Here is a 25,001-nt window from a genome sequence, read left to right as displayed (position 1 = left end):
CAATAGTTGTCTCTTGATTTTATTGTTAATCGAGTCCATCAAAACCGTCCTAAGTTCTTTCTACGAGTCAATTAAAAAGCCTTGTACGTAGTTGATGAAGTAAGTAGATATTTTAGGTTACAGTTGCTGTCTTGATAGCACTATAGCAGGAGTAACTTGAGGGGTGGACCCGATTAGATACCTATGCATGTCACACCTCAGAAGACTGAAAGCAAAAACGGGAGCACTGGAATTGATATGAATGTATGTCTGTAGCAGAAGCCGACGCCTTCATATATTCGTTGTATCTGCACTGCAGAAGCAGCTTTTTACATTTATATTTTGTGGTAGCCAACGCTGAACACCGAACACTCCTTCATTCACATAAATAAATAATTTCCATTAATTCCGCCCGTCTGAGAATTATAGTGTTGCATAAATTTTATTTGGGCTCATTCCATATATAATACCATATAGAGAGGCCTGGGCATTTTACGTGGACTTCTGCAATATCTCTCGTACTTTTTTTTTATTGATCACCGGTCGAACAGAATATTCTCTGCGATTTTGGTGGTTGTGCATGCATGTATCTATAATTAATCTTAACGTGTAGTATTTTGCGTATAAATTAAAATCCAAGTTCAACTGCAGGGAAGCTATGGCCATGCATCTATGATCTTTCAATGTATGATGAGCCTCTTTGTCTCGTACTTGACTATTTCCTACCACTTACTAGTAATTAGTAGTTCTCAATGAGAATTGGTCAGTGCCCGCATAATTAATTAGATCATCTATCTTCTGTCTTCGACGGCGCAAGTCTGAAAAATATGACAAACAACAACAAAATTTTCACTAGGAAATCGAGAGTTTGATTTGACGAATATGACATCTGGATTGATGATGATGATGATGATAAGATTTCACTACACTTTGGGACTAGGTTCCCATTTTAATTATTTGCTGTATAGATAGATAGAGATGTTGGTTGCTTGGTCTAATTGTACTACTTTGGTGTTTTACGGATTGGGGCATCAAATTTTGACATGATCGAAACCAAAGTACGTAAATTTGGCATTCACTTAGATGTCCCAACATTTTTTTTTTTTTTGGAACGAGGAGAGAAGAGAATAGAATGATGCAAGCATGTCCTTGTCAAATATACTAAATTAATTAGAAGATGATGCTGTTCCTTAGGATCCCAATCCTATCAAGAACAAACCATGTACTTTCTGGTTTCTACTATAATATAATTGTCACGATATTATAAGTAATCCAGGATTAAACTGCAGCCTCAGACATGAACAGCATGACAATTGAGATAAGGTCATTGTTGGGCTCCTGCGCAAGGAAGGCTGCCTTACAATCTGTACATCTGTATTCAACTCTCGGACTTTTGTCGTTATTGATTATAAAAAAAAAAAAAAAACCCCTTCAACGTTGCACCTATGTTTTGAAACTCGGACCGGACAATGACTCGGTCTAGATTAGGGGTCAGGGGAGGGTCGAACCGAACGGGGTGACGTCATCATGATGTCATAAATATGTTTAATTTTAAAAATTAATATGCTATGTAAAATTTCTAAAAATGCAATAATCTTGAGAAAGGTATGTTCATGTATATTTGGTGGTTCTAAGATATTTTACAAGAAAATACAAATAAAGTAATACAGTCAAGTAGCAATCTATATAATTTAATGCATATTCAACAAGTTTAGAACTAAATTAGAGGGCTTATTTGAAAAATAATACTAGAATTCAGGGCAGAAGCTATAAATTATAAAGATTTTTAGGCATGTTTACAGTTTTCTATCACTCTAGGGGTCAAACCATAAAATTGACAAAACTTTGAAACCCCAAAGCTGAATTCCCTAGATCTTTCCGTTCTTTTTTCTCTCAAAATCTCATTGGCCGTCATCGTCCTCTCCATCCCGACCTTGTCCTTTCTTCTCCAGAGTCCAGACGCATTCCTCCTTCTGTTTCTTTTCTTCTTTTTTTTCCCTTTTGTCCCTTTTTCACTTCTATATCTTTGCATTTCTTTTCTATTTACCACGTGAAAATCATCAACACTATTTTTTTGTTGGGTGAAAATCATCAACTCACATTAAGTTTCTTCTGTCAAATGCTGAAGCTGGGTCTGCCATAGGAAAATGTGGCTCAACTATAAATGATTTCTAGACACAGTCTGGAAAATCGTCAACTTCTCTTCTTTTTTTTTTCTCAAATCTTTTAATTTTAACTTTAGATCTTTCAATATTTGTGTTAGAATAGCCATATGTGACTACACCACTGCTGTTGCCGTCGAATCTGCACTCAAGGATCGATATCCATGCTGAAAATTTTGGGAGAAACATAGCAGAAATTGGATGTTAGAAAAAAATCTGGTAAAAATAGCAGAAATTGGATGCTCAAAAAGAACCGGTTTTCCCGGTTGTTCCAAGTTTCCGGTCAAACCCGAATTTGACCGGTTTTGACCGAGTCTTTGTCACTCGAGTTTTTGAACCAACTCGGACCGGACATGTCTCCAACTCTCGGTTCCACTGGGTCGAACCGACCAGTCCGTTGCACAGACGTAAGAAAGATGACTAAGACCAGCAATACAATGACTCAAAATCACAAGATAATATAGCGGTCTAGCACTACTTTTGAATGGATTTTTTCTTTAAATTCTAACACCATTTTTCGACCGTCACGCAGGATTCTTTTTTTTTTTTTTAATGTCAAACATTAGAGGCCAATTCTTGTGGAGCCGGGCTTGGCCCAATTCTTATCAGCACGCTGCAAAAAACAAAGGCCAGTTAGACCTCATTCACTTGGATGGAAAAGTATCTATAACATTGCTTTAATTGCGGCATTTTACTAAAATGATCTGTTAAACAACAAGAATTAGGTTCCAATCACCAATACTGGATTTCTGCGCAAAACTATGACAAGAGCAGCTTTGGGCTTTTGGAAATCAAGGCTTTATGGTTTTGTGAGAAGAGTTTTGGTATCTCAATCCTGTCAAGTGCTTAATCAATAATAGCCTCTACAATGTGAGTATATCATATTTGCAGCAGGCCTCTGGGGTCGATGGATATTGCTGCTTGCATAAAGGCTCGGGGGACATCAAGTCTCGTAGCGTATAGTAGTATAAGATTTAGATATGTGTGGACCATTATGGGAGCTGGCTTGGGATTTGGGGATAGGATGTTGTGAAGGCTGTTCCCGAAATGGGCCGCGAATGAAGTCCGTCGCAGAGCATCATTGACGAGCTGCAGCCTCAAACAATTCTTGTGATCTAGGGGAACAAACCACAATGTCAACATTATGAGCCTGGTCCAACTCCAGAACATGATAGTGGTACTGGGTATAGTGGAGTTCAACCTTGGGTTCAAAGCGGGTAGATAAAATCATGCCGGAGTTGTTCAATCTTGAAGTCTCTGGCCTGTCTTAATGCAGTTATGATTTTGGGCTTATCATCTTGATTTATCCCAAAGTATAAATATCATAGTATGCAATTTCTGATGCACAGACAAGCTCACAAGCATTGTAAAGTTCTAGAACTAAGCATTAGAAGTACGGCTGCAACAATTGTTTTCTTTGATTTTCTGGACCATAAATGAGTAGAAGACAAGAAACTTCACTGATCGCTTGTTACAGCCTCGGTCATTTTACAGTCCAAAGGTAAATTTCATCTTTGTCTCGGGGGACAAGGTCCAATTAAGGACTCGAGCCTTGCTGATCGCGTGTGGACGGCCTCATTGTGTAACGCCGTAATCTTTTTTTTTTTTTTTTTTTTTGTCAACACATAGAGTATTCATTTCAAACTAATTTTCCTGCACTTCTACACTCGCTCCCAAGATACAAAAGACGGTAGAAGGAATCGAACCCTGACTACACAGTGCCGGAATCTAATGAGGCAATTTCAGAGCCAGGCGAGCCGACCCGAGGGTGTAACGCCATAATCTAACTAGTCATCATGAAAATGGAATGGAAAGTTGAGCAAATAAATAAAAGAAAAAGAAAAAAAGTGTAGAAAAGTGGAAGAAGAAGAAGAGGAAAAGGACAGAATGGATTCTTTGGGCAAAATTGCCTGTCCCTCCATCTCTCTGCTTGTTAAAGATCCATTGGTAGTGGATATGGTATCTTGTTACGTCTAATTTTGAAGTTAAAACTAGTGGACGTGTACGTGCCGTGGCCAAGAAAAAATTCAGCCACCACTCGTTCCACTAGACCCCAAACCAAGCTGCCAATCCTTCTACACCAAAGAAAGAATATGTAAAGACTGACTAAACGCCCATGACCGTGCCTCCTCCTCCAGTCCTCTTCCACCTACTCTTTTCTCGTCTCTTCCTCCTCTACTTTCCATGGCCAAGATTCTACCAGAATAATCCTCCCCTTTTCACTTCAAACGCACTCTTTCCCCACTTGCTCAATCCTTTCTGTTTTTCTGTCAAGTCATGACTTCCTCTTACTGTTTATCTTCTGCTAGAAACAGGGCCACTACACCAGCTGAAGCCTTCTTAGTTCACAATTCTCATCTTTACCTTCCCACGTACAGGCACCGTCTCTTCTCCAGTGAACCTAAAAGAGACCCTCTTATTCTCAAGCCTCGGCAACGGCTGCTTAAATCTTCTTTTTCATTTTTAGGGAGGAAAAATTGTAGCTCTGTACACCCTTTTGCGGCCTTATCGTCTTTTGCTGAAGCTGAAGATCATAAAGGTGGAGATATAGAATCTGAAAGGCAACATGAAGTTGATGATGCAAGCACGGATGTTGAATTGCCAGGCATGGCGCAGGCCTTCCATATGTCCTCAACTACAGCTGCTGCTGTTACCATATGCATAGCAGTTGCTGCTCTTACTTTTCCCTTTTTCATGAAGTCACTGACTCGGACTGCTGGATTGAAGGCTAAGGTTTTGACATATGCTACATTACTCTCCGGTTTTTACATGGCCTGGAACATTGGAGCCAATGATGTTGCTAATGCCATGGGGACTTCAGTTGGTTCAGGAGCTTTATCCCTCATGCAAGCTGTACTGATTGCTGCAGTTCTGGAATTCTCGGGTGCATTGCTGATGGGAACACATGTAACCAGTACAATGCAGAAGGGAATTCTGGTTGCCAGTGTTTTCGATGGAAAGGCTACTTTGCTTTTCGCAGGGCTGCTATCTTCTTTGGCTGCTGCTGGCACTTGGTTGCAGGTGCAATACTATATCCTTCATTTCTTGATCTGTATGGTTGACATTCAAGATGTTTCCAAATTCTCTAGCATACAATTGTATTCTCCGTATATATGTCGGACAAAATTTATGCAACTTAAAAAAGGGAATGGACGTTCAAAATTGCTTCTTTTGTTCAAAATTGTATAGTAACGTTGGAAGCACGTTCTGACTCGACTACTGAAAACATTAAATTCATTGAAAAACTGGCTAAACCTAAAAGCATTTTAGTAAGATTCTCTGTCCTATTTCCATTCGGAATTATCAAGAACAGTAACAATATGCTAATGTTCCAATTTATCTATACAGTGATGGCGACCATTTAATCTACTCTTTTCCTTTACAACTCCTAGAGTGCAGGATGTCTAAGGTGATGCAGGAGCGTAAACTTAATTTTGAAGTCACTGCAATTTTACAGTGGCAAAGCCCCAGATACTAGTGAAGAGCTTTAGTTGAATTCCTGCACATAGACTCTGTTACAGCTTGTTTGAACTCTAAATACCGTGGAACTTGATGATCAAATTATAGAAATCTTTCTATCAATGACAGAATATCCAAGATAGACAGTTTTGAAAACAAAATTTGAAGGTATTGATATTTGATACCCTTAAGTCTGCAATGATGATATATAACAAAAACATCCTTCAATATCATCTTAATGCTCTACTTAAAACTGGATGCTGTGTACTCCAACATGCTACTACTTTTATATGATTATCAATAACATGATTGGACTCTTCCGTTAGTCAACTAGACAATGTTGTTGATGAAATAGCACAATGTCTCTCAACTTATTCAGCTTTAATCACTCAGCACGTATCAATTTACACTGTTATTTGTTTTATCTCTTCCAACCTCTTAACAAATCTTGGTTGTGTGCACAGGTTGCATCTTACTATGGTTGGCCTGTTTCAACCACTCATTGCATTGTAGGGTCGATGGTTGGGTTTGGTCTCGTGTATGGGGGAACTGGTGCTGTCTTTTGGAGTTCATTGGCAAGAGTAACTTCGTCGTGGGTGATCTCACCTTTAATGGGAGCAATGGTGTCATTTGTTGTCTATAAATGCATCCGCAGGGTATGTTCTTAATAGCTCGAGACTTGAAAAATTATGTTTGCCCAATCTGATTCAACAGCTGTCATAAGAAACAAGAAGAAACCTGATATTGATTATTCATTCTGAAAGATAAAGTAGGCAACAGAATACTACACAGATTCTACTCCAAAGTCACATATTCATCCCCACTGACCTCCTTTAATATTTTAGTTTGTTTACAGTGCTCCGAACCCAGGACAAGCTGCAGCTGCAGCTGCACCGATTGCTGTATTTGTCGGTGTGACTGGAATCTCTTTTGCAGCCTTCCCTCTTAGTAAGCAATTCCCTTTAGCTGTCCTCCAGGCTTTAGCTTGTGGTACTGCTGGAGCGTTTATCGTATACAGAATTATTCAAAAGCAACTTGGTCACCTGTTGGTCAAGTCTAATTCGGGAGAGGGAGAGCCAAAGGAAGAGATAATCCACACCAAAAATGTTGGATTTCTTTCTGACTTTGCTGGTCCAAAGGGTACCCAGCTACAACTGGTGTATGGAGTCTTTGGCTACATGCAAGTGCTGTCTGCCTGTTTCATGTCATTTGCTCACGGTGGAAATGATGTCTCCAATGCAATAGGTCCCTTGGCTGCAGCATTATCCATTCTTCAGGGGGGTGTAAGTGGAGCAGAAATTGTTATTCCTAATCACATTCTAGCATGGGGTGGCTTTGGGATTGTTGCAGGGCTCACGATGTGGGGTTATAGAGTCATTGCAACAATTGGGAAGAAGATTACAGAATTAACACCAACACGAGGATTTGCAGCAGAGTTTGCAGCTGCATCCGTGGTTTTGTTTGCATCTAAACTAGGTTTACCAATCTCAGCCACCCACACTCTAGTGGGCGCAGTCATGGGGGTGGGGTTTGCTCGGGGACTTAACAGTGTGAGGGCAGAAACAGTGAGGGAGATTGTGACTTCTTGGGCTGTGACAATTCCTGCTGGAGCAATCTTTGCAGTAATCTACACGTGGATCTTGACTAAATTGTTTGCATACATACTTTGAGTGTGCATTACGAGCGTAATGCAAGCTTCAAGAATGGGATAAACAATTGATCTTTTAAAGTGATTGTAGAACAAGTAGATTTTTTTTGGAACTTTGCCTGACTTGTTCGAGTGGAGCAATATTTAAGCTCCAGGCGAGGATATATATATATATATATATATGCGAGACTTTCTTGTCCAAATTTGAAACCTCTTCCTGTCCTCATCCCTCAAATTTCATGGTAAAACTCTTATGCAGTATACATCACATGCCTCGTGTTGTACTCACGCCCATCTATTGTAATCTCATTTCTCGTGTAATAAGTCAAGCTATGATAATGGAAGTTTATCCAGCAAACAGATGCTATTAGCTGCTTGTCTTCAAAAACTACTAGTACTTTTTTTTTCTGTTAAGCATGCATTTCATGTTTCAAGGATTAGTTCATTTGGTCCTGAGATATAGCTAACATCTCATAGGGCCAATGATGAATTCAGCTTGTGCCTCGTGTTAAAAAACAGTAGTGATTTCATAAAATAAGCAGATTTCACTTTTCTTCTTCATCTTTAGACCATTGAGCAGAACAACTCCAGCTCATTATCTCAATCCGTCCACCAGCCTTGTGTATACCAATTTCAGTTTTAATTTCAAAAAGCTAAGTATTTGTTTCTTAATTTTCACTTAAAAGTCAACAACTCGAGTACATGTACTCCAAGGGTGCAGAAATGGCCAACAAGAGGAACAGAAACAAAAAGGAGAGGGGCTTCAAAAGTTTGTTCATCTACTCAGACAAAAGATCACACAATCCTACATTGGATGCAAAACATGGAAAAGAATTGGAGATTTCCTTAATAACAAAACAAAATCACTTTTCAGAGTATCATGCCGTCCAGATATGTTTGAGAAGAATTACAGCTGCCCGGTGAAAGAAAAGTGCAGATAAATACATCTGCGGTAACTCGTAACATTGGAAAGTATAAATGCATTCATGTAACTGCAGTCGAGACCAGTAATCAGCAGTACTGACATATCAAAGTTAATGCCAAAACGAAAAGACAAAGTTCCCTTTTACTGACCAAAGATGTTCACAACATGTTTTTTGCCTCACCCTCATTCAGTACAAACATGCAAATTTGGTGAATGGAGAGCATAGAAGGAGATACACCTTGTATTACAAAGATACTTTTAATCTAGAACAAGACCAAGGAAGGCAAGGCAGAGTACAAAAGGATTTCGAGGATCTCTTTCCAAGGAAACATGATAAGCATCTGAGCGCACGCAAAGTCCAGATACAGTTTCTCTAGTACGTGACCACCAGAATCAGAAGCAAGACAAATTCATGGAGAAATTTCCTCTATAGACGTGAGGCTGGGCTCCCACTCTAGTTCCTTCCATGGTTTTGGCTTCTGGATTGGTGGTACGAACGACTTCTTCTCTTCGAAGGTTCTTCTTAGCAAACAACTGGACCGCCTATCATTGGAAACATAAAAGTCCTTCGCAGAACAAACAAATTCTTCTGAACACTCAGCTCCTACATCTGCAACATCCTTTATCAACAACAGTGGCTGCTCACTTCCCTTGAGTTTTTTGACATTCCCTTTCTGCAAGTGTCTACGTTTCAATTTGCGAACAGTAGTGCAGGGTACCATGTAGTACTTCTGCCCAGGCAACAAAAAATCATCTGCAGAGAGAACAGATTCATGTGGCCGCTTGAAGATATCTGGTCTGGCAACGCACATCCCAGGATGCTCCTCCATTAACAGAGATGCAGGAATTGGATGTTGATACCGCTCTTCCCGGCCACCTGCATGAACTATCCTGACAGTGGTATCCTTAAATTGTATGCTTAATTCAAGTGAAATATTGGCAACTCTTAGTTCCTTATTGCTTTTGGATTCTTTCTCTTTGTACCTGATTAATCCAAACTTAAGAGCCCACCTCTTCAGCATTGATGGCAACCAGAAGTCCCCACCTTGAAATAGCTAGCATTATGGTCCGATGGCTATGAGAATTTGATTATCAGGAGTTTCAATGTAATTAAACTTTGTCAATGCCGGCTTTGTCTCATGGCAGTCTATTGCATTTTTATCATTTTCCCAAATTACATCCGCGGCAAATCCAAGAGCTTTAAGGAAGTATATACGGACAATCAAATTCCTCCTTGTATTCTCCTCCACGTGAATATCAAAGCTTCAAATGAAGATAAACCAAGTATCCACCTTCGTTTAAAAATAGCTTGTCAACCTCGTGGTCCTGTGCCAATTTTGCAGACACATTCTTGTACCAACATCATACTCCCAAAGTCCTGATAACACCTGGCGTTCTAACTTTTTCCTTCTCCCACTAATCCAATTATTATGGATAACAAAACACCCCCTCTTCATACAGGTTTCACTGACATTTCTTTCCTCCCACAGATTTTGGTATGCACCATTTGGAAAAAGATCTCTATCCAAGAAATGAACAGTCATATTTGTTTCCGGTTCTAAGCATCTGTCATCACCTAGACGATGGAAACCACCTTCACCACATAAGGTGTCATAGAAGCTAGGTTGCTCTGAGAGATTAGAAGTTGATGCGTGTTGCACGACTTTCTGCAATGCTGCAATTGTTGTATCATCTGACTGAACGTAATAGAAACCAGAGTTGAGGCGTCGTGGTAAGTTAATTGGTCCTGCAAGCATGAGCATGAAATCATAAATTAAATAAGATTTTTCCAGATTGTCACGTTGGAGGTCAATGCCTTATTTCATATCAAAGTACAGAAAAATGAGAGACTCGCATAATAAGGAAGTTTTACATTCCATCACTTGTATTTTATGAGTAAGATAGCAAATTTATTATGAGGGGCTATTAGGACAAATCTGAAGCGTAGGGAGTTTTCATAGCGCAGGAGTAAAGCTTTTGAAGTTAATACCTGTTATGTTATACTCATCGGACTGTGCGACCAGAGTTGCACGACCAAAGGAACTAAGCAAAGGCAAGGGGTTTTTGAACCAATACACATCAACATCACTCAATAGTACATTATAACCCAGCTTTAATATCTGCAAGACCATCCTCGACTTGACTTTGGTTACTTTCTGAAAGCATTCTGTTCCAAAATGGCAGTCGTCAAAACTGACATTTGCTGGAATATCTGCATACTCAAGAACTGGTATGCCCTAGAAGCATGCAATAAATTCCTTCAGGTTTATCAGAACATGGAGAAATGCAGGAACTAAACAGATGGATAACAACAACACTTTGAGATGATATGCATACACACCAAACTTTGATGATGGTCATTTCACATTCCTCCTAAACTTAAAAATAGAACCAGACATTCAATCACACAAATAATAGAGAAGCATGTCACCTGCAGAACCGCAAACTCATAAATTTCATGGTCAATAGCACAGACCAAAAAGTTTGAAATCTGGAGGTGGCGTAGTCTGCAGACCCAGCTCATTAGCATGTCCTTATAACTATATCCAGCAACCGCTAGCACAATTGTCTTATTCTGGTCTGCACGCATTGAAAGAAGTTGTTCTAAGGAGAATGGAAGAGAAATTGAGTCAGAACTCTGCAGCTGGTCCTTCTGAGAACAGTTTTCAACCCCTTGACGTGACTTCATTACATTAAGACAATTCAGAATTTTCTTTTCTGTTAATGGTCCAGAAATACCTTGATTTCGTAAACTAAATGATACCGGGTCTCCCAGAGAAAAAGCAACATCTTGTTCTGAGTTTATCAAAAGATAGTTCCCACCACATTTAGAAATTCTAAACAAGTTTGAATAATTAGCTTCGTGAAAAGAAAATGACCCATAAAGCTTCCCCAGGTGAATGTTTCCCATGAACTCCCAATTCCTCTTTTCAATATCTGAATGGTTGGAAGCTTCCATTAATTCATAGTACACGTGGTTTATATCATTCACATAGGTATTTGAAAAGGTCCAAGTGGCATCAATAATCAACCTATAATCAGACGACAAGGCTTCAGTTAATAACCAGTGATGGTGAATCCCCTTTCTGTACAAAAAAGGAGGCAAGACTCCATTATGCAGCGGAAGATTGCAATTGTTCCATGCCATTAGCATTCTTCTTTCACACAATTCCCTCTGCAATTTCTGAGCCAAAAACCCCTGCAAGAAAGAGTACAAATTTACTGTGAATTCTCTTATGGTCCATGAAGTCTGAATCTGTGACAGCTTGCTTTATACCGTTTGGCTTGTTAGTTTCTTCCCTTCATCGGCTACTGACTTCTTCCAGTCCGCACCCCAGCGAACTGGAGAGTAGGACAAGTTTTGTGATGAAGCAATAAGTAACCAGTCGTGATCAAGTTTGTGAGCAAATCTCAAAGTGGAAATGAAATCAGGAAAGAGAATTAGTTCTGGATCAATCAGCACAGAAACATCTGAGTTCGATGTCTGTGCTTTGGCCACCATTGAATGAAAAAACGGCGTCCCAAGGAACCTACAAAAATGAGAATTTTCATCAGCTGCACAGTGTCGCTGTCAGTAATTATCTGTAGCAAACTAACCAGAAACTTGTCGGATCCCACTCTTTTGGTCAGAACACATGCAATCCTGTTCGCGCAAGGCTTCTACCAACAACAATTCTAGAAATGAAGATTCATTAGAAAGTGTAGGGCTTGTACTAGGTAGAGTGGCATCATAAGAGCTTATTAGTGTTGTCTATTGTATAACAAGCGAAACTACTAATGCCTAGAAAATGTCGACACTTGGATGTATTATAATTTATACGAAAAGACAATAGCAAAAATCACTGGACAGTTTAAATCATCGAGTCTACAACGTCGGACTTTATAAATTTAGCCAATTAATCAAGTACATAGCTTTCGAGACTTACGTGAAATCGATATTGGGCTCAACTGATACCCTGGAACCAAAGGCTGTTGCAAAAAAGACAGCAGAAGGATCTTGGCTAAAGAGCACAACGTCAATATCAGGTGATAGACCTAGCCATGATCTGATAGCGAGACCCTGTCTTTCTCCAAATGAACCCTCAAAAGGTCTTGGTGCAGCAAATATGGTGATCGTGGGACCAGAGGAATCACTAAATCCATTGCCAAAAAGCTTTGGCTTCTTTAACTGATCCTTAACAGAAAAAGACAACATCTGAGTAGCATAAAAGCTAACACCTATCAAGAAAATCCCAAGCAGCCAAACCAACCATATCCCAAGAGCCAGTCTCTGCCAATCAAAATCAGTCCACTTAAAGCCAGAAAAGACAATTGAATCAAAACTAACAAAATATATGAGCAAAGTGATGCTCAATAGGATGCAACTGTATGAAACCAGACCTTAAAAAAGGGAAAGAAAAGGGGGCTGTAGAGCTGCATTGCTGCTGTTTTTGTTTTGGTTTCTGAATTGCAGAACATACTGGATCAAGGCCCGATGGGTTTGACTTAACTTGGAGGCAGATTTTAAGAGAAAGAAGGCAACTTTAACGGATGCAAGAAGTTGAGGAATGTGAAATGGCACTGCCTCCACTCCCGGGGATTAGCAAGAAAGCCGCCGAGCCAAGTGGGCTTGTGCAAGACATGTGATGTAATATCACCATTTTCACGCTTCACAAATCACAATGAAGTTTTTTTCAACAATAGTTTTGTGCAGCTGGAACTGCCTTTTTACGTCGGAAAAGGAGCGGGGTTTAGGACTTAAAAAATGGTGGAGGAGAACCTAAAGCAAGAAAGGTCAGCTATCTTTTCATATAAAAGGCAAATGCTGACTTGCCCAACCCAACAAATCTGCTGGGTCCCAAATTCCTGAACTCTGTTTCGGAGTTTATTTTCGTTAATTATTTCAGAAATCTATTGGTTCCTTTGCTATTGCGTCTTTAGAAGCATTTATACAACAAAATAATAGTGTTATAACTATTCTTAAATAAAATTATCAAGTGGTAGGACAAAATGTGGTAAAAAAAATATAAACAGCTTAATTAAAGATGCATTCAGAATAATTTTTCGATCATTTTTAAATCTCACATATATCACATTATAAAAAATGTTACAGTAATTATTTCAAATAATATTTCAAATAATACTCTATTCAAACATACCCACACTTTTTCAAATTCCAATTACTCTCTCAATCATTAGATCTCTGAGATGCTAAATTCAATTTATCGTATTACTCTTTTTTCCTTTCAACGGGCCTAACAACTATACTTCTTAGTCCTGTTTGTATCCATGGCTATGTTTGGTTTATAAGCTTCTATCACCGCGAAGTCATATTGTAGTAAATTACACTTAAAATTTGGAGAGGAATGGATTGGGTGATTTAAGAGAAGAAAGTGTACGTGAGAGATGTCAAAATCGAGTTCTTCCACCTATACTAAAAATATATATATACACACACACACACTTACGGTGTGTTTGTTTGGATTGAAAATATTTTCTGGAAATCATTTTCAACAATTTCCGATGTTTGGTTGCTTTAGAGTTGGTGAAAATACTTTCCATAGCAAAAAATTTTCCTAAGGTCAGTGTAAAATAACTTCCCTAAACGAGCTAATAAAGTTGGTTTTCGGATGATTGTGATTGAAACTCTCAACAAAAGAACATTACTTTTAAAGAAGATGAAAGACTCAAAAGCTCATCAGGAAATTTACTGGTGAACTTACCTATGATTCTATTTCCGACAACTTTTTCGGAGCAATTTTGAATACAATTTTCTCTTTCCAGACAACTTTAAGATCTTTTTCATTCTTCATTCGAATTCGTTTTTGTTTCTCCTTTTCTTTTGGAACTCCAATATCTTTGTGTCAAATTGCCTTGATCTTTCTATGAAAATTGGATTTGGAGTTTATGGATCATATTCTAGCGATCGGTGAGATTACATTTTCCTCACCTCCCAATCAAGGAATTCTCCTAAGTCAACTATGGATCTGCTACTCGATCTCAAGTGGTAAGAAGATGGATTTCCGCGGGTTAAGGGTTTGTCGGCTTGAGGTGGCTATGTAGCAGTTGGCAAAGAACAGTGGTGGTGGTAATTAGTCATAACCGTTTTGAGGGTAGGAACAAAGCTGCAAAATTGCAACCAAACACCAGAAAATTATGAAAATGCAAATCTTTTCCTGGAAAATATTTTCATCATGAAAATGCTTTACATCGAAACAAACGGAGCCTTAAAATCGTTCTCTGACATTCATTAATCACATAAGCAACACCTCTTGTTCCCACATTTTGGCACGGCCTTTTGTTTCTAGTTCTTCCCTTGCCTTTCTAAGCAGATATTGATTTCATTGACCCCCGCTCGTCTACAACGATTCGTGAGCTATAGAAAATTTCCACCAGCTGGTACAGGCAAGCAGCAGTTCCATCTTTAATCATTTTAACTTGTTCCTTTTCTGGCTGAAAGTTGTTCGGTCTTTACCAACCCTTTGGTGTTTACAAAGAATCTACTTCTTTGATGAATACTACAATGCCAAAATTCGTTGACATGAGTTAATCCAATTGTAGGACAAAAGGGAAAAGAAATCATCCCATGGTTTGTGTCGAAACTAGGAGCTGGCATAATTACATTGAAGATGATCCAAATGCAGCGCTACATATTGCCTCTGTAACTACTACTTACAAGCAAAACAGGAAAGCCCTTGGGATGATATAACAAACCAGTCTCCAATATTTGCATTAACAAGAACGAAAATATCTGGTTACAAGGATCTTTAGGCACAAAGTTTCTGATTCGGGTATCTTGCATCTCCATCCAATCTTGGGTATCATCTTTTCCGACGACTAGGCGACCTTGACCTCGATCTTGACCTTCTCCCCCTAAAATTGCAAAAGATCAATTCATATGCTACAAAAATTCACGACTTCAAGATAGATGTTCTTTCACCTTAGTTGCAATTGATGGATGGTTATATTCAAATAATTGAAACTTTAATTAGATATGTCCAACAACATACCTGGAACTCTCAAGAGAAGAGTAAGGAGAATGCCTGCGCTGAGAGTGCTTGCTATGAGGAGACCGCGAAACTTGTCTATAAATGAAACATTGCATACTAATAGAGTTAAAATATAACTTTTGAACACGATTTCTCGGCCTTTAACACATTATGCTTTAAATGATAGGCCTGTTCGCAAACTTATTGTGGTCCTGACAATAATTGTTTCAATATTTGCCAAAAAGCACTCAAGGTCAAGGAGTTAAGCTAAAAGCTTTATTAAAGCAAAACCATCATCTGGACGAGTTTCCCTCACAGTGCCTCCTAAACAAATAATCATAGCCAATATGATACCTCATTCTTCTGATGATAGCAAGCTTTAGAGAATTGAATGTCAAATGTCAAACAAATAGTATCACAAAGATTTTAAAGAGAGAAATTAGTTTCTTCTCAACCATATTTATCAAGAATCACAGGCAAAAGCCTCAGCAAGTTCCAAAGCACGTTCCGAAAAGAGAAGCTACATAAAATAGTCATTCTTGACTTATTGCAATAATCAACATTTGCAAAATGCACGAGGAAAAGGGTAAATTTAAAAAAGGAAAACAAGACGCCTCTTTCACATGCTCTACAGAAAGCCAACAGGCCAAGAAACCTATTTCTGGTGTGACATAAAGATCACTGAATCCCAAAGACACAGTCTATGCGACATCACTGATCCTTTCCAACCCTTAACCTGTAGAGATTAAAGAAATATTGCAAACCAGAACACAATTACCAAACAGCTCCTGGCTTGCACAAAGTAGACGAGAAATAACAGCAAATCACTAACAATGCTGTTTACGTAATCAGCATCTGAACCGTAAATTGCGTGCTCTCAACATTACCAGTTGCTTAGTTTTTTTTTTTTTTTTTTTTGTGCTGAGGGGTGAGGGGAGAGAAGAAATCAAATTATTTCAGGCAGGATTTGAAAATTTATCTACATCCAGCATTAGTAAGTTAGTATATTAAGAGTATTTCCATCTTGAGTCATATTCCCATGTGATTCATATATCTGATTATACGCTCTTGTATCTATGTCAAGTTATCCAGCAGTCAGCCTGAAGCAAAATCTGTTCTATGCAGATTAATACCTGATTGTTATCAATTACAGTTGTCAAGGAATAGAAGATGGGTAATACAATGAACTAATCAATCAATTATTAATAGACAAAATCAGATGAGAAAAAGCATCAGCAACAGAAAAAACAAACTAAATATGCCCATAAATAGTAATAATACACCTCACATAAGGTGACAGAAACTTCAGAAGTTTGCGGAAAGCCATAGGCAATTCATACAGAAAAACACAAGAAACAAGAAAGCCCATATTGCTCATACAATGACTTATGCTTTTAATTCTTCTTAAAACTTGGACAATATTTGGAAACAAATAAGAGAACCTAGAAGCATACGAGCATGAAGCATAATATTCTTAAAGCCAACTGTCAGAAAAAGGCACTACAAGTAAGTTATATTAACAAGGGCCTTTAAATACAGCACTTCACGTATCATATACAGCTTCACAATTTTGCATGTTAAAGTCAATTCAACCCTTTTCTTTGGAGTATTAATCCTAAACAGCATTCATGGTCTTACATGAAAAAAAAAGAGACCACAACAGTAAGAATAACAAGAGTGTTCCCAGATTATTGGGAGACTAAGATAAATACCTTTTCCTCGACCTGACAGGAGATGGTGATTTACGTCTCCTTGAGTGCATCTTTCTGCAGGCCAAAAGAAAATATAAGCAATTCTTTTGTCCTTCAGATGATAAGTTGAATAAAAAATAAAAATGATCAACAACTATTGAACTGAAATACGAACTTTTTAGAATTATCTGATGATTCATCACTTGAATCATAAGCATGGCCAACAACCAATCCACCTCTGTTGTCTCGATCCCTACCAGTGATGGAAGGCGAATGGTGTCTCTTATGTCTGCTAGATTCATTTGAGTTTCTACGACTAGATTTTTCTCTTCTATCATCCTCAGTTCTTTCCCTTTTCCTATCATTTTCTTCTTTACCACTTGATCTTCTGTCTGCATGCCTCTCCTTATTACCCTCCTTGTCATAATCAGGAGAGGCCCTTTTTCTTGAATCAGTATCCTTTGCTTTTTCTGAAGGTTTAACAACTCTTTCTTTTAAACCATTTTGATCATCCCTCCTTTCCTTTTTCAAGTGCCTCTGATCACGCCTACTATTTGTTCCCTCTTTCTCATATGCACTCTCCTTGTCAATTTCTAACTCTCTGACAATTTTCTCAACCGCATTTCTTTCTTGTTCACGTCTATCATTTTTATCTAACTTGTCTCTAGTTTCTTCACCCGAAGAATCACCCATCAGTGACCTTTTGGAGCTGTCATTTTCAACGATGTTTTCACTTTGACCAGCTACCTTTGCAGCTAGTGTGTTCATAATCTTAGAAGCAATGACACCATCCAGCACTTCACGCTCAGCCACTGAATCGGATAGTTTCGCTGCCTCTGCATCCTTTAATCCAAAAACTGCAGCATTATGATTTACTGTGGTAGCATTTTGACTATTACTACCGAGATCAGAACGCTCTTTATTTTCTTCCTGTGAACCACCATTATGAAGCACATCTGTGCCTTTCGATAACTTGCTTGATGTTGACTGATGCTTCACACTATCTTCCTTTATACTTTGTTTACCAAAACTCTCAGTTTCATTGTCCTCATCATCTGAGGCATAACTAGCAAGACCGAGCAAATCCCCACCAGAGACAGAACTAGACTTTTCACCAGCATCATAATAATTAGTATCCTTAGTTTTCAATGGTTGGAGAACATTCGAAGAGGCTCTGGAAGTTGCAATGATTGGTCTAGAAGTCTCTGCTTTATCATCCTGATTGGAAACACCATCCTCAACTAAAAAAAATAGAAATAATAATCTGAGTAAGCATGGACAGAAATCCAATTAATACTTTGGATACAATCAAGGTAAAAATGCAATAGGAAAGGAAAAAGATACAGGAAACTCAAAAAAAAGGATTTGTGTGTGTGTGTCCGTGCATAATTTATGCACAAAAACCACCTTCAACCGTGGGATCATCTTCATTAAGAACTTTCGTAGCAATTTCATCAAAAAGTTCATCAGTAACCTATCAAGATAACACACAGTCAAAACCTGAGTGAATAAGAACAAAAACTTATCAGTTATTCCAAGTGCAACCTTTAAAAGAACTTCAGTCAAAACGCGTTTTATCTCCTGATTTATTGCGGCAGTTCTTGCTGCTTCCACATCGTCCTAAACAACAATAGGCACCATATCAGTACAACAATGACCCACGAAGAATAAAGAAACTATGACATGAAACAGAAAATTGTTATTTTACAAAGGGGCCAAGGAAGGAGGGGAAAGAAGTCATCAGCCCAGAAGCATGCCTGAAAATACTTAAATTATAGGGGAAGTTGTAGGTACTTATCCATAGCTACTCTATCAAGCTATTGAACAAACTAAATATTTTCTACAAGAAAGATGCAAACTAAAGCTAAATTATCAAAACAGTAAACCATCAACATACAGCTCTTCAGAGATCGGAAAGAGCCAGTTAAAGCATGGCACACTTTGAAATCTTAAATCACTTCAAGATTTTAAAAACAAAAACAAAAAATAAAAAAACTTCAAAATGAATGTTTTCTTCGATCGATTGATAGAAATATTCCAGACCCTTTCCCAAATGCGTCATCAAATTTTTCCAAAGTTCAAAGTTGACTTGTTTGATGTTTTATTCAGAAAGATTCAAAAGGTAATCTTTTCCACAGCCCAAAGTAACAAGAATTGAAGGAGGAAAAACGTTCAACAGTGAGAATATTCCCCTTTTTCATGACTAGCTGTATATATTAAAAATGATACATAAAAAAAAAATCAGATAACCTCGTCATCATCCTCATCCTCGGTTGACCTAGGAGAGTCTATGCTTTTGCTATCCCCCTGATCACCCTTTCCATAAGATTTATCTACAGCTTCATCTTCAATTGATTCAATATCCTCTTTTGGAAGCTCTACAGCCGAACTCACAATTGCAGGTTTCTTCTTTATTATTTCTTCTCGAAGCCAGTTGGGCACTGAAGCCTGAAAATATCAAAAAATGCAAGTATATATGCAATGATCTGACTGTAAAAACCATATTTAGATGCTTTTACAGGTAAGTACCTTTTTAGGGCGCTCAGAAACAATGGAAGGCCCAAAAGCATCAGCAGAAAAAGTTGTCCCAGGATGCATATCAGGCCCTGCACCAATTCCAAAGGGAGCAGTGACAGATGACACTGTTGGCTGGAAGCTTGGTCCGAGCATCCTTCCAAATATTGGTGCAGAATGCCCAGAAGCTGGAGGAGGTACTGGCACCGAAGGATCAACCTACCAATATAAGAACGCCATTAAGAGAGCTGAATATGATTGCAAGATAAACATAATAAGCAGGATAAGAACAACCACCTGAGGTCCTGACGGGAGTACTGCAGGAACTGAAGGATAAACCACTGCTGGCTCGGTTGGAGGGACAAAATTATAGTCTAGAGCATTGGTTGCAACAGTGTCTATGCCTCTTGTGGGGTCCCCTGGTTAGAAAAGATAACAATCAGCAAGCACGCAAAACATCAGGCATTTCCACCTTGGACAACCTAGAGAACTTGGGATGCCTGAAAAAAAACCTTACACAAACTTGGAGAATCAAAGAGCTAAATACTTCCTTCTTTAATTTCCTTGAACTGTGCATATACTAGTCTACCTTATGTCTTAAGCAGTTATACCATTGGCTACCAGGAAACTGCAAATTGAGAGTTCAATTTTCAATTTTCTTCACTTGTTTTTGCTCCTTCAATCGCTTATCATTCACACAACTTTTCTTTACCATTTTCAATCCGTTTCACCATCAAAGAGCAATATGATCAAAAGTTATATGCTTCAATGAACCATGGAAGTCTAGGAGAAAATGTATCCCGTATAATTAAAGAAGATTGATGTCCGTGTAAGTCATAAACTAAAAGCTCAAATAAAGAAATGAAGATTGTCAGAAGCATTATGCATGTATGCTACTAGTAAAGCCAACACACATAGAAGCAATTCTCAAATTAGAAGCTTCATGTGCAAAAGCAGTGTGTTAATTGTTCTTTTACCTGCAATAGAAGAATAACTAGAAGGTACCTCCTGCTGATGGACCGATGGACTTATAGAAGAATCTCGTCCAGGAAACACAGCAGCTGAATCTCCAGTTCCATCTTGAAAAGCATATGGTAACTGCTGAGGCTGCTGGTTGTCTGATGCAGCTTTAGCAGCTGCCCATGCCCGGGCCTTGGCAGCCCAAATTTCTTCATTGGTATGAGCTACAATTTGAGAAATACAATGTATCACATCATATCATTATGACAAGTAAACTGCAGGCCAAAACAGCCAAGCATTTCATTTATTACTTTTATTTGAAAGGGAAGAGGAATTATGACATCTTTGTTGAATTCAGATTAATACGGCAATTAAGAGCCACAGGATCCAAAAATCACCCTTAAATCTAGTACAATTCAAGCTTCATTAAAAATTTTAAACTGGCAATGTACATCAGAACCAACAACTTTTCTACAGGAGCTAAATAAAAGTGAAGTAGCCTCGCCTAGCATGTCCAACACCAACATGGCAAGTACAAAATAAATAGACCATGCAGAGAAACATGTTTTCATCTTTTTCAGTCACTTATTACCAGACAAGTTAAACGGGATGATGTAACAAAAGACCAGAGGCAAGAAGCCAATCAATATGAAAATAAATAACAGATGTTTGCTTACCTTGATACTCCCAACTTTGATGATGACCCCAATTAGCAGTCCCCCACTCCTACAAGCACATAGAACATTGTAATAGATGTATAATCTATAACACCTGTAATATAATTCACCAAAACTACATAATAGTAGATGGATTATATAATCCAGTAACTAAAAATGAATAGCAACAATCCACAACTACAGCAAGCCAAGCTCTCTGTCCACCTAATGGTCTTTTGCTTACAAAAGTAAAGCTCTAAAAAGAAAAGGCACCATTGCATTTTCCTTGCATGCATACGTATCAGAACAAACTGTACTTTCCCTCAATGGATATTAAATTCATTTTACTGGCTAAAGAACAGTATAGCCCGAAATCCCTCAAATTCTAGAAGAAATTTCAAATTCCATTTAAGAACCACTCAATATGAGGAACAGAAAAAGGCTAGCATTGAAAACTATCAAGTACTTGATTTTAGGATAAAAAAGGAATTCAATTTTAAAGAGGCAACCACATGGAGTACAGTTGAACAAGAAAGGTGCATAATATCATTTCCTTTATGATTCTAAATTTTAAAATTACAAAAACAATAACTTTAACTTCAACAACAACAACAACAACAACAACAATAATAATAATAATAACAATAATGATGATGATGATGATAGTGGTGGTGGTGGTGGTGGTGGTGATGATGCTATGACTAGATTCACATGTATTCCCTCATTTGGGAGAAGAAAGGAAACCAACGCCCTTTCTTATACTGTTATACACATCTTAAGCCAATCCCTAGTTTATATGGAGAATTTGAATGCAGGAAAACCTTGGCAAAATAGGAACTCATGTTAGCTGATTTCCATCTTTTACTTATTTGTGAACCATGTTCAAATTCTTCCAAATCATCCTCATTTTCTTTTTCTCACAGAAACCTTTCTAATCACATTGTTATCCTTTATCACTTAATGCTGCCACTTCCTATGAACCACCACGAAGGTATATTTGCTCATATAAGTTCCTCCTTCACCCATTCTAAGCTCTTGTATAACAACTAAATGGAAAAATCAATCAACTAAGTGGAATAATCTCATTTTCCCCCCTTTTTACATCAACTGCCTGATAAACGTAATGAATCTAGCCTGTTTCCAACTTCTGAACTTGTTAATCACAGAAATGGAGAGAGTGTAGCGCATGAATTTGGTCATAAGCCAAAAGACATTACTAGTGCTCCATTTCCTGTGTTCAGATTAAAAATAACCGAGATGATTATTTATCACACTTTAATCCCCTTATATATTTACTCATCCTCCGTACAATGAATCAACAAAAGAAAAATACAGCTACGGCTAAAACAACACACACCCCACCTGTCAAAGATTGGGGAAAAAGAAAAGAAATGTAAAGCTATACATTATGGATTGAAGGAATACCTGATTGACCTGGGAATACGACTGGGGAATCTGAGGCGGTGGAACATGCGGCCGAGGCGGAAGAGAAGCATGCGGATGAGGAACCGGAGGAGGGTATTGGTTGACTGGAAGCGGATGTGGCGTAGGATAAGGAGGAGCGGGAGCCAAATGATCGGAATGTGGTGGTTGTGGTGGTGGCGGCGGTGGTGGCCACTGCTGATGCGGCGGCGGGACATGAGAAGGAGGAGGAGGAAGTGGTGGTTGTGGCGGAGGAGTAGAGTGCTGGTACTGAAATTGAGTCGAGTACCAAGGGTTAGGTGGAGGAACCGGCAATCTCTGCGCTTGGTGGTGGGGGTGGTGATGGTGGTAGGGATCTGCTGCCATCGACGGCGGCGGTTGCGGAGGTCTCATATACCCATGAGGCTGCTGAAAATCCATTCCTAATATTTCGATTTCTGTTCTTTTAGGGTTTAGGGCTTTTAAGGCTTCGATTAATCGTAAAAGAGATGATAAAGAAGAAAATTAACAATATATTATATTATAAATACGATTTCAATTCAAGGGATTTGGCGAAGAAAGAAGAAGACGAAGACGAAGACGAAGATGAAGACGAAGCACTTTCCTCCATGTAGCATAGAGGACATTTTGCTCCTTTTTTTTAACCTACGCTGCAGCTGAATTTAGCAGTAATTATTAGTAATTAGTAGCATCACGAATGTAGTAGTAGGATGAAATGAAGAGTTTTTGGGGCATTTATATAAATTAAATTACTTAGTTGGATTTGGAAGAAATTATAAACCGCCCCCCAATTTGAAGAAAATTGTCGGAAATCTCTCTTTTTTTAACACTCACCCACATTCCAAACCGCTCCTCCTCGTTGTGTGAGGTTTCAGTTTACGGCTTTGGATATTTACATGATTTGACTCTTCAAATGTAATCAATGGGTAATGAACCCCTCCAGATTTGCAAAATTTTGTATTATGTACTAATAATTTTCAAAATTTTCGTTAGTTACTAAAAAAATAATTTGGCTTCCCAAATCACTACTGACCCAAATTTTTGTTGAAAATAAGAAGTTACGAGTGAGGGTTTTCTTTTTTTATAGTAAATAACCATGGGTTATTAATAACTGGAATCAACCTAATTGTAATTTGTTAAAGCCTCAAATCATTAGCAATTTGATTGTTGTACAAAAAATCAAGGTTACAATGCCGAATTCCAAATAATTTGGACAAGAGAATTAAGGGTGTGTTCAACCAGTTACTAGTAACCTACCCAAGTCACTAACAACTCTACTGATTCAGGGTAAAAGAAAAACCTAAACAAATTAGAAATTTTACCGGTGAATAAGGCCTTGTTCCTGAATACATGAAGATAAAAAGAAGGGTAAACAACAAAAAAATCCCATGTGGTATAGCTATCATACAAAAAAACCCCCTCTGGTTTCATATCATACACGTCGATACCCCATACTTTGAATTATTGTGAAAATTCGACGGAAACCATCAAATGTACCGCGTTTGACTTAAATGCACTGGAAATGCGCGTGTTTCTTGCGGACAAGAGATTTCTACCACAAACTTTCAGCTGATATGCCTTCGTTACCCTTCAGTGACTTTAATAAAAAGAGGGAGACATCAAAATTGAAGGCTCGGCCTTCATTGACTTTAATTCTTTCAGCTAATATGCTCGGCTTCAGCCAAAATTGAACGATTTCCATACATCGAGAGTAATCAATCAAGCAGAGGTTGCAAGCCAGCAAAGGAATTGCAGGAAAGTGGAGAATCGATGTCTTCCTCAAGCTCTCGAACAACCAGCGGCGGAAACGGAGCTAGAGGTCTACGATACCAGTATAAGATATGTAATTGTGGAAGGAAGGCGAAGCTAAAGATTGTTGAGTCGGAAAAGCCATCGAAAGGAATGTTGTATTTTGTGTGTGAAAAATATGAATGTCGGTTCTTTTCATGGTATAGTCCAATCTACAGAGACGAGCCAGATCGAGATGCACCTGTCCCCGTAGTGAGCCAGCATGTTCAAGAAAATTCGTATTTGGGTGGCGTGCTCTCAAAACTGGAAAATTTGGACAATGAAATGAAGAACTTGAAATTGCTAGTTGGTAGGCTGTTGTTGATGTTTTGGCTTTTTCTTGCAGTGAAAAGGAACGAAATTGGTAATCTGTATTTTGGAGTTTTGTTTTGGCAATCTGCATTTTGAAAACCCCAAAAAATGAACGAAATAAGCAATTTGGAGTTTTGTTTGGTAATCTGCATTTGAGCAAGTGTCTTGAAAATGAACAGAATTGCAGCAAGTACTAGTTGGAGTTTTGTGTTATGTTATCTTTTCCGGTGGTGTTTTGTTTGATGTCTACCAACCGAATAATGGTCAGTGTTGGACCAAAAGTTCAATTCAAAGTTCTAACTACAAATCATCTTACCAATTTTACCGCTTCCCAATTGAAAAACTACACAATTCTTGAAATTTGGAAAGAAATATCGGCTCGTAGAATTGTGGGATGCCATCATCTTACCAATTTCCAGATTCATTCAGCAACTACAACTTACATAGTTGACAGAAAAAGAAGCCAAAAATAAATGTAGTTGCCATTTCACATAGCAGACACCAAAATCTGTTCACA

General features: G+C 38.4%; 3 protein-coding genes across 4 annotated transcripts; 1 reads left to right on the top strand and 2 right to left on the bottom strand.

Moving 5' to 3' along the window:
- The first annotated feature begins 4,203 nt into the window (after nt 1-4,203).
- On the top strand, nt 4,204-7,606 carry LOC113717580 (inorganic phosphate transporter 2-1, chloroplastic). Its single transcript, XM_027242332.2, has 3 exons — nt 4,204-5,162; nt 6,065-6,256; nt 6,446-7,606. The coding sequence occupies exons 1-3, from the start codon at nt 4,419-4,421 to the stop codon at nt 7,268-7,270; spliced, it is 1,761 nt and encodes a 586-aa protein (XP_027098133.2). The 5' UTR covers nt 4,204-4,418; the 3' UTR covers nt 7,271-7,606.
- A 690-nt stretch (nt 7,607-8,296) lies between these two features.
- On the bottom strand, nt 8,297-12,921 carry LOC113719196 (beta-arabinofuranosyltransferase RAY1). Of its 2 annotated transcripts, XM_027244323.2 has the most exons (6): nt 12,554-12,921; nt 12,100-12,443; nt 11,451-11,703; nt 10,605-11,372; nt 10,164-10,410; nt 8,297-9,920 (listed from the first exon to the last, which is right to left on the bottom strand). In XM_027244323.2, exons 1-6 carry the CDS (start codon nt 12,629-12,631, stop codon nt 9,472-9,474), a joined length of 2,139 nt encoding a protein of 712 aa, XP_027100124.1. In that variant the 5' UTR covers nt 12,632-12,921; the 3' UTR covers nt 8,297-9,471. The 2 variants fall into 2 exon arrangements, with proteins under 2 accessions (XP_027100124.1, XP_027100125.1); XM_027244324.2 differs by lacking the exon at nt 12,554-12,921 and having other exon boundaries at nt 11,451-11,848; nt 12,100-12,238.
- Nucleotides 12,922-14,742: 1,821 nt separating this feature from the next.
- LOC113719195 (uncharacterized) lies at nt 14,743-23,036 on the bottom strand. The gene is made up of 12 exons (XM_027244322.2): nt 22,388-23,036; nt 20,984-21,032; nt 20,324-20,530; nt 19,644-19,765; nt 19,362-19,565; nt 19,083-19,280; nt 18,378-18,452; nt 18,240-18,306; nt 17,008-18,073; nt 16,854-16,907; nt 15,163-15,237; nt 14,743-15,025 (listed from the first exon to the last, which is right to left on the bottom strand). Exons 1-12 carry the CDS (start codon nt 22,802-22,804, stop codon nt 14,974-14,976), a joined length of 2,586 nt encoding a protein of 861 aa, XP_027100123.1. The 5' UTR covers nt 22,805-23,036; the 3' UTR covers nt 14,743-14,973.
- Nucleotides 23,037-25,001: the final 1,965 nt, after the last annotated feature.

Source organism: Coffea arabica, chromosome 11e (assembly GCF_036785885.1).
Source record: "Coffea arabica cultivar ET-39 chromosome 11e, Coffea Arabica ET-39 HiFi, whole genome shotgun sequence".
NCBI lineage: Eukaryota > Viridiplantae > Streptophyta > Magnoliopsida > Gentianales > Rubiaceae > Coffea > Coffea arabica.
The sequence above is the reverse complement of the archived record's forward strand: the minus strand, read 5'-3'. Positions and strand labels throughout refer to the sequence as shown.

What these genes read in the sequence shown, in the direction of transcription:
- LOC113719195 (XM_027244322.2), bottom strand. Translation starts at nt 22,804, where the DNA reads ATGGATTTTCAGCAGCCTCATGGGTATATGAGACCTCCGCAACCGCCG. An exon ending in TACTCCCGTCAGGACCTCAG is followed by an intron (nt 19,566 to 19,643) that starts GTGGTTGTTCTT and finishes TTATATTGGTAG; the next exon opens with GTTGATCCTTCGGTGCCAGT. An exon ending in CCTGTCAGGTCGAGGAAAAG is followed by an intron (nt 15,238 to 16,853) that starts GTATTTATCTTA and finishes TTTCATTTATAG; the next exon opens with ACAAGTTTCGCGGTCTCCTC.
- LOC113717580 (XM_027242332.2), top strand. Translation starts at nt 4,419, where the DNA reads ATGACTTCCTCTTACTGTTTATCTTCTGCTAGAAACAGGGCCACTACA. An exon ending in CTGCTGGCACTTGGTTGCAG is followed by an intron (nt 5,163 to 6,064) that starts GTGCAATACTAT and finishes TTGTGTGCACAG; the next exon opens with GTTGCATCTTACTATGGTTG. An exon ending in TCTATAAATGCATCCGCAGG is followed by an intron (nt 6,257 to 6,445) that starts GTATGTTCTTAA and finishes TTAATATTTTAG; the next exon opens with TTTGTTTACAGTGCTCCGAA.
- LOC113719196 (XM_027244323.2), bottom strand. Translation starts at nt 12,631, where the DNA reads ATGTTCTGCAATTCAGAAACCAAAACAAAAACAGCAGCAATGCAGCTC. An exon ending in AGAAACTAACAAGCCAAACG is followed by an intron (nt 11,373 to 11,450) that starts GTATAAAGCAAG and finishes TCTTTCTTGCAG; the next exon opens with GGGTTTTTGGCTCAGAAATT. An exon ending in ATGAGTTTGCGGTTCTGCAG is followed by an intron (nt 10,411 to 10,604) that starts GTGACATGCTTC and finishes GCATGCTTCTAG; the next exon opens with GGCATACCAGTTCTTGAGTA.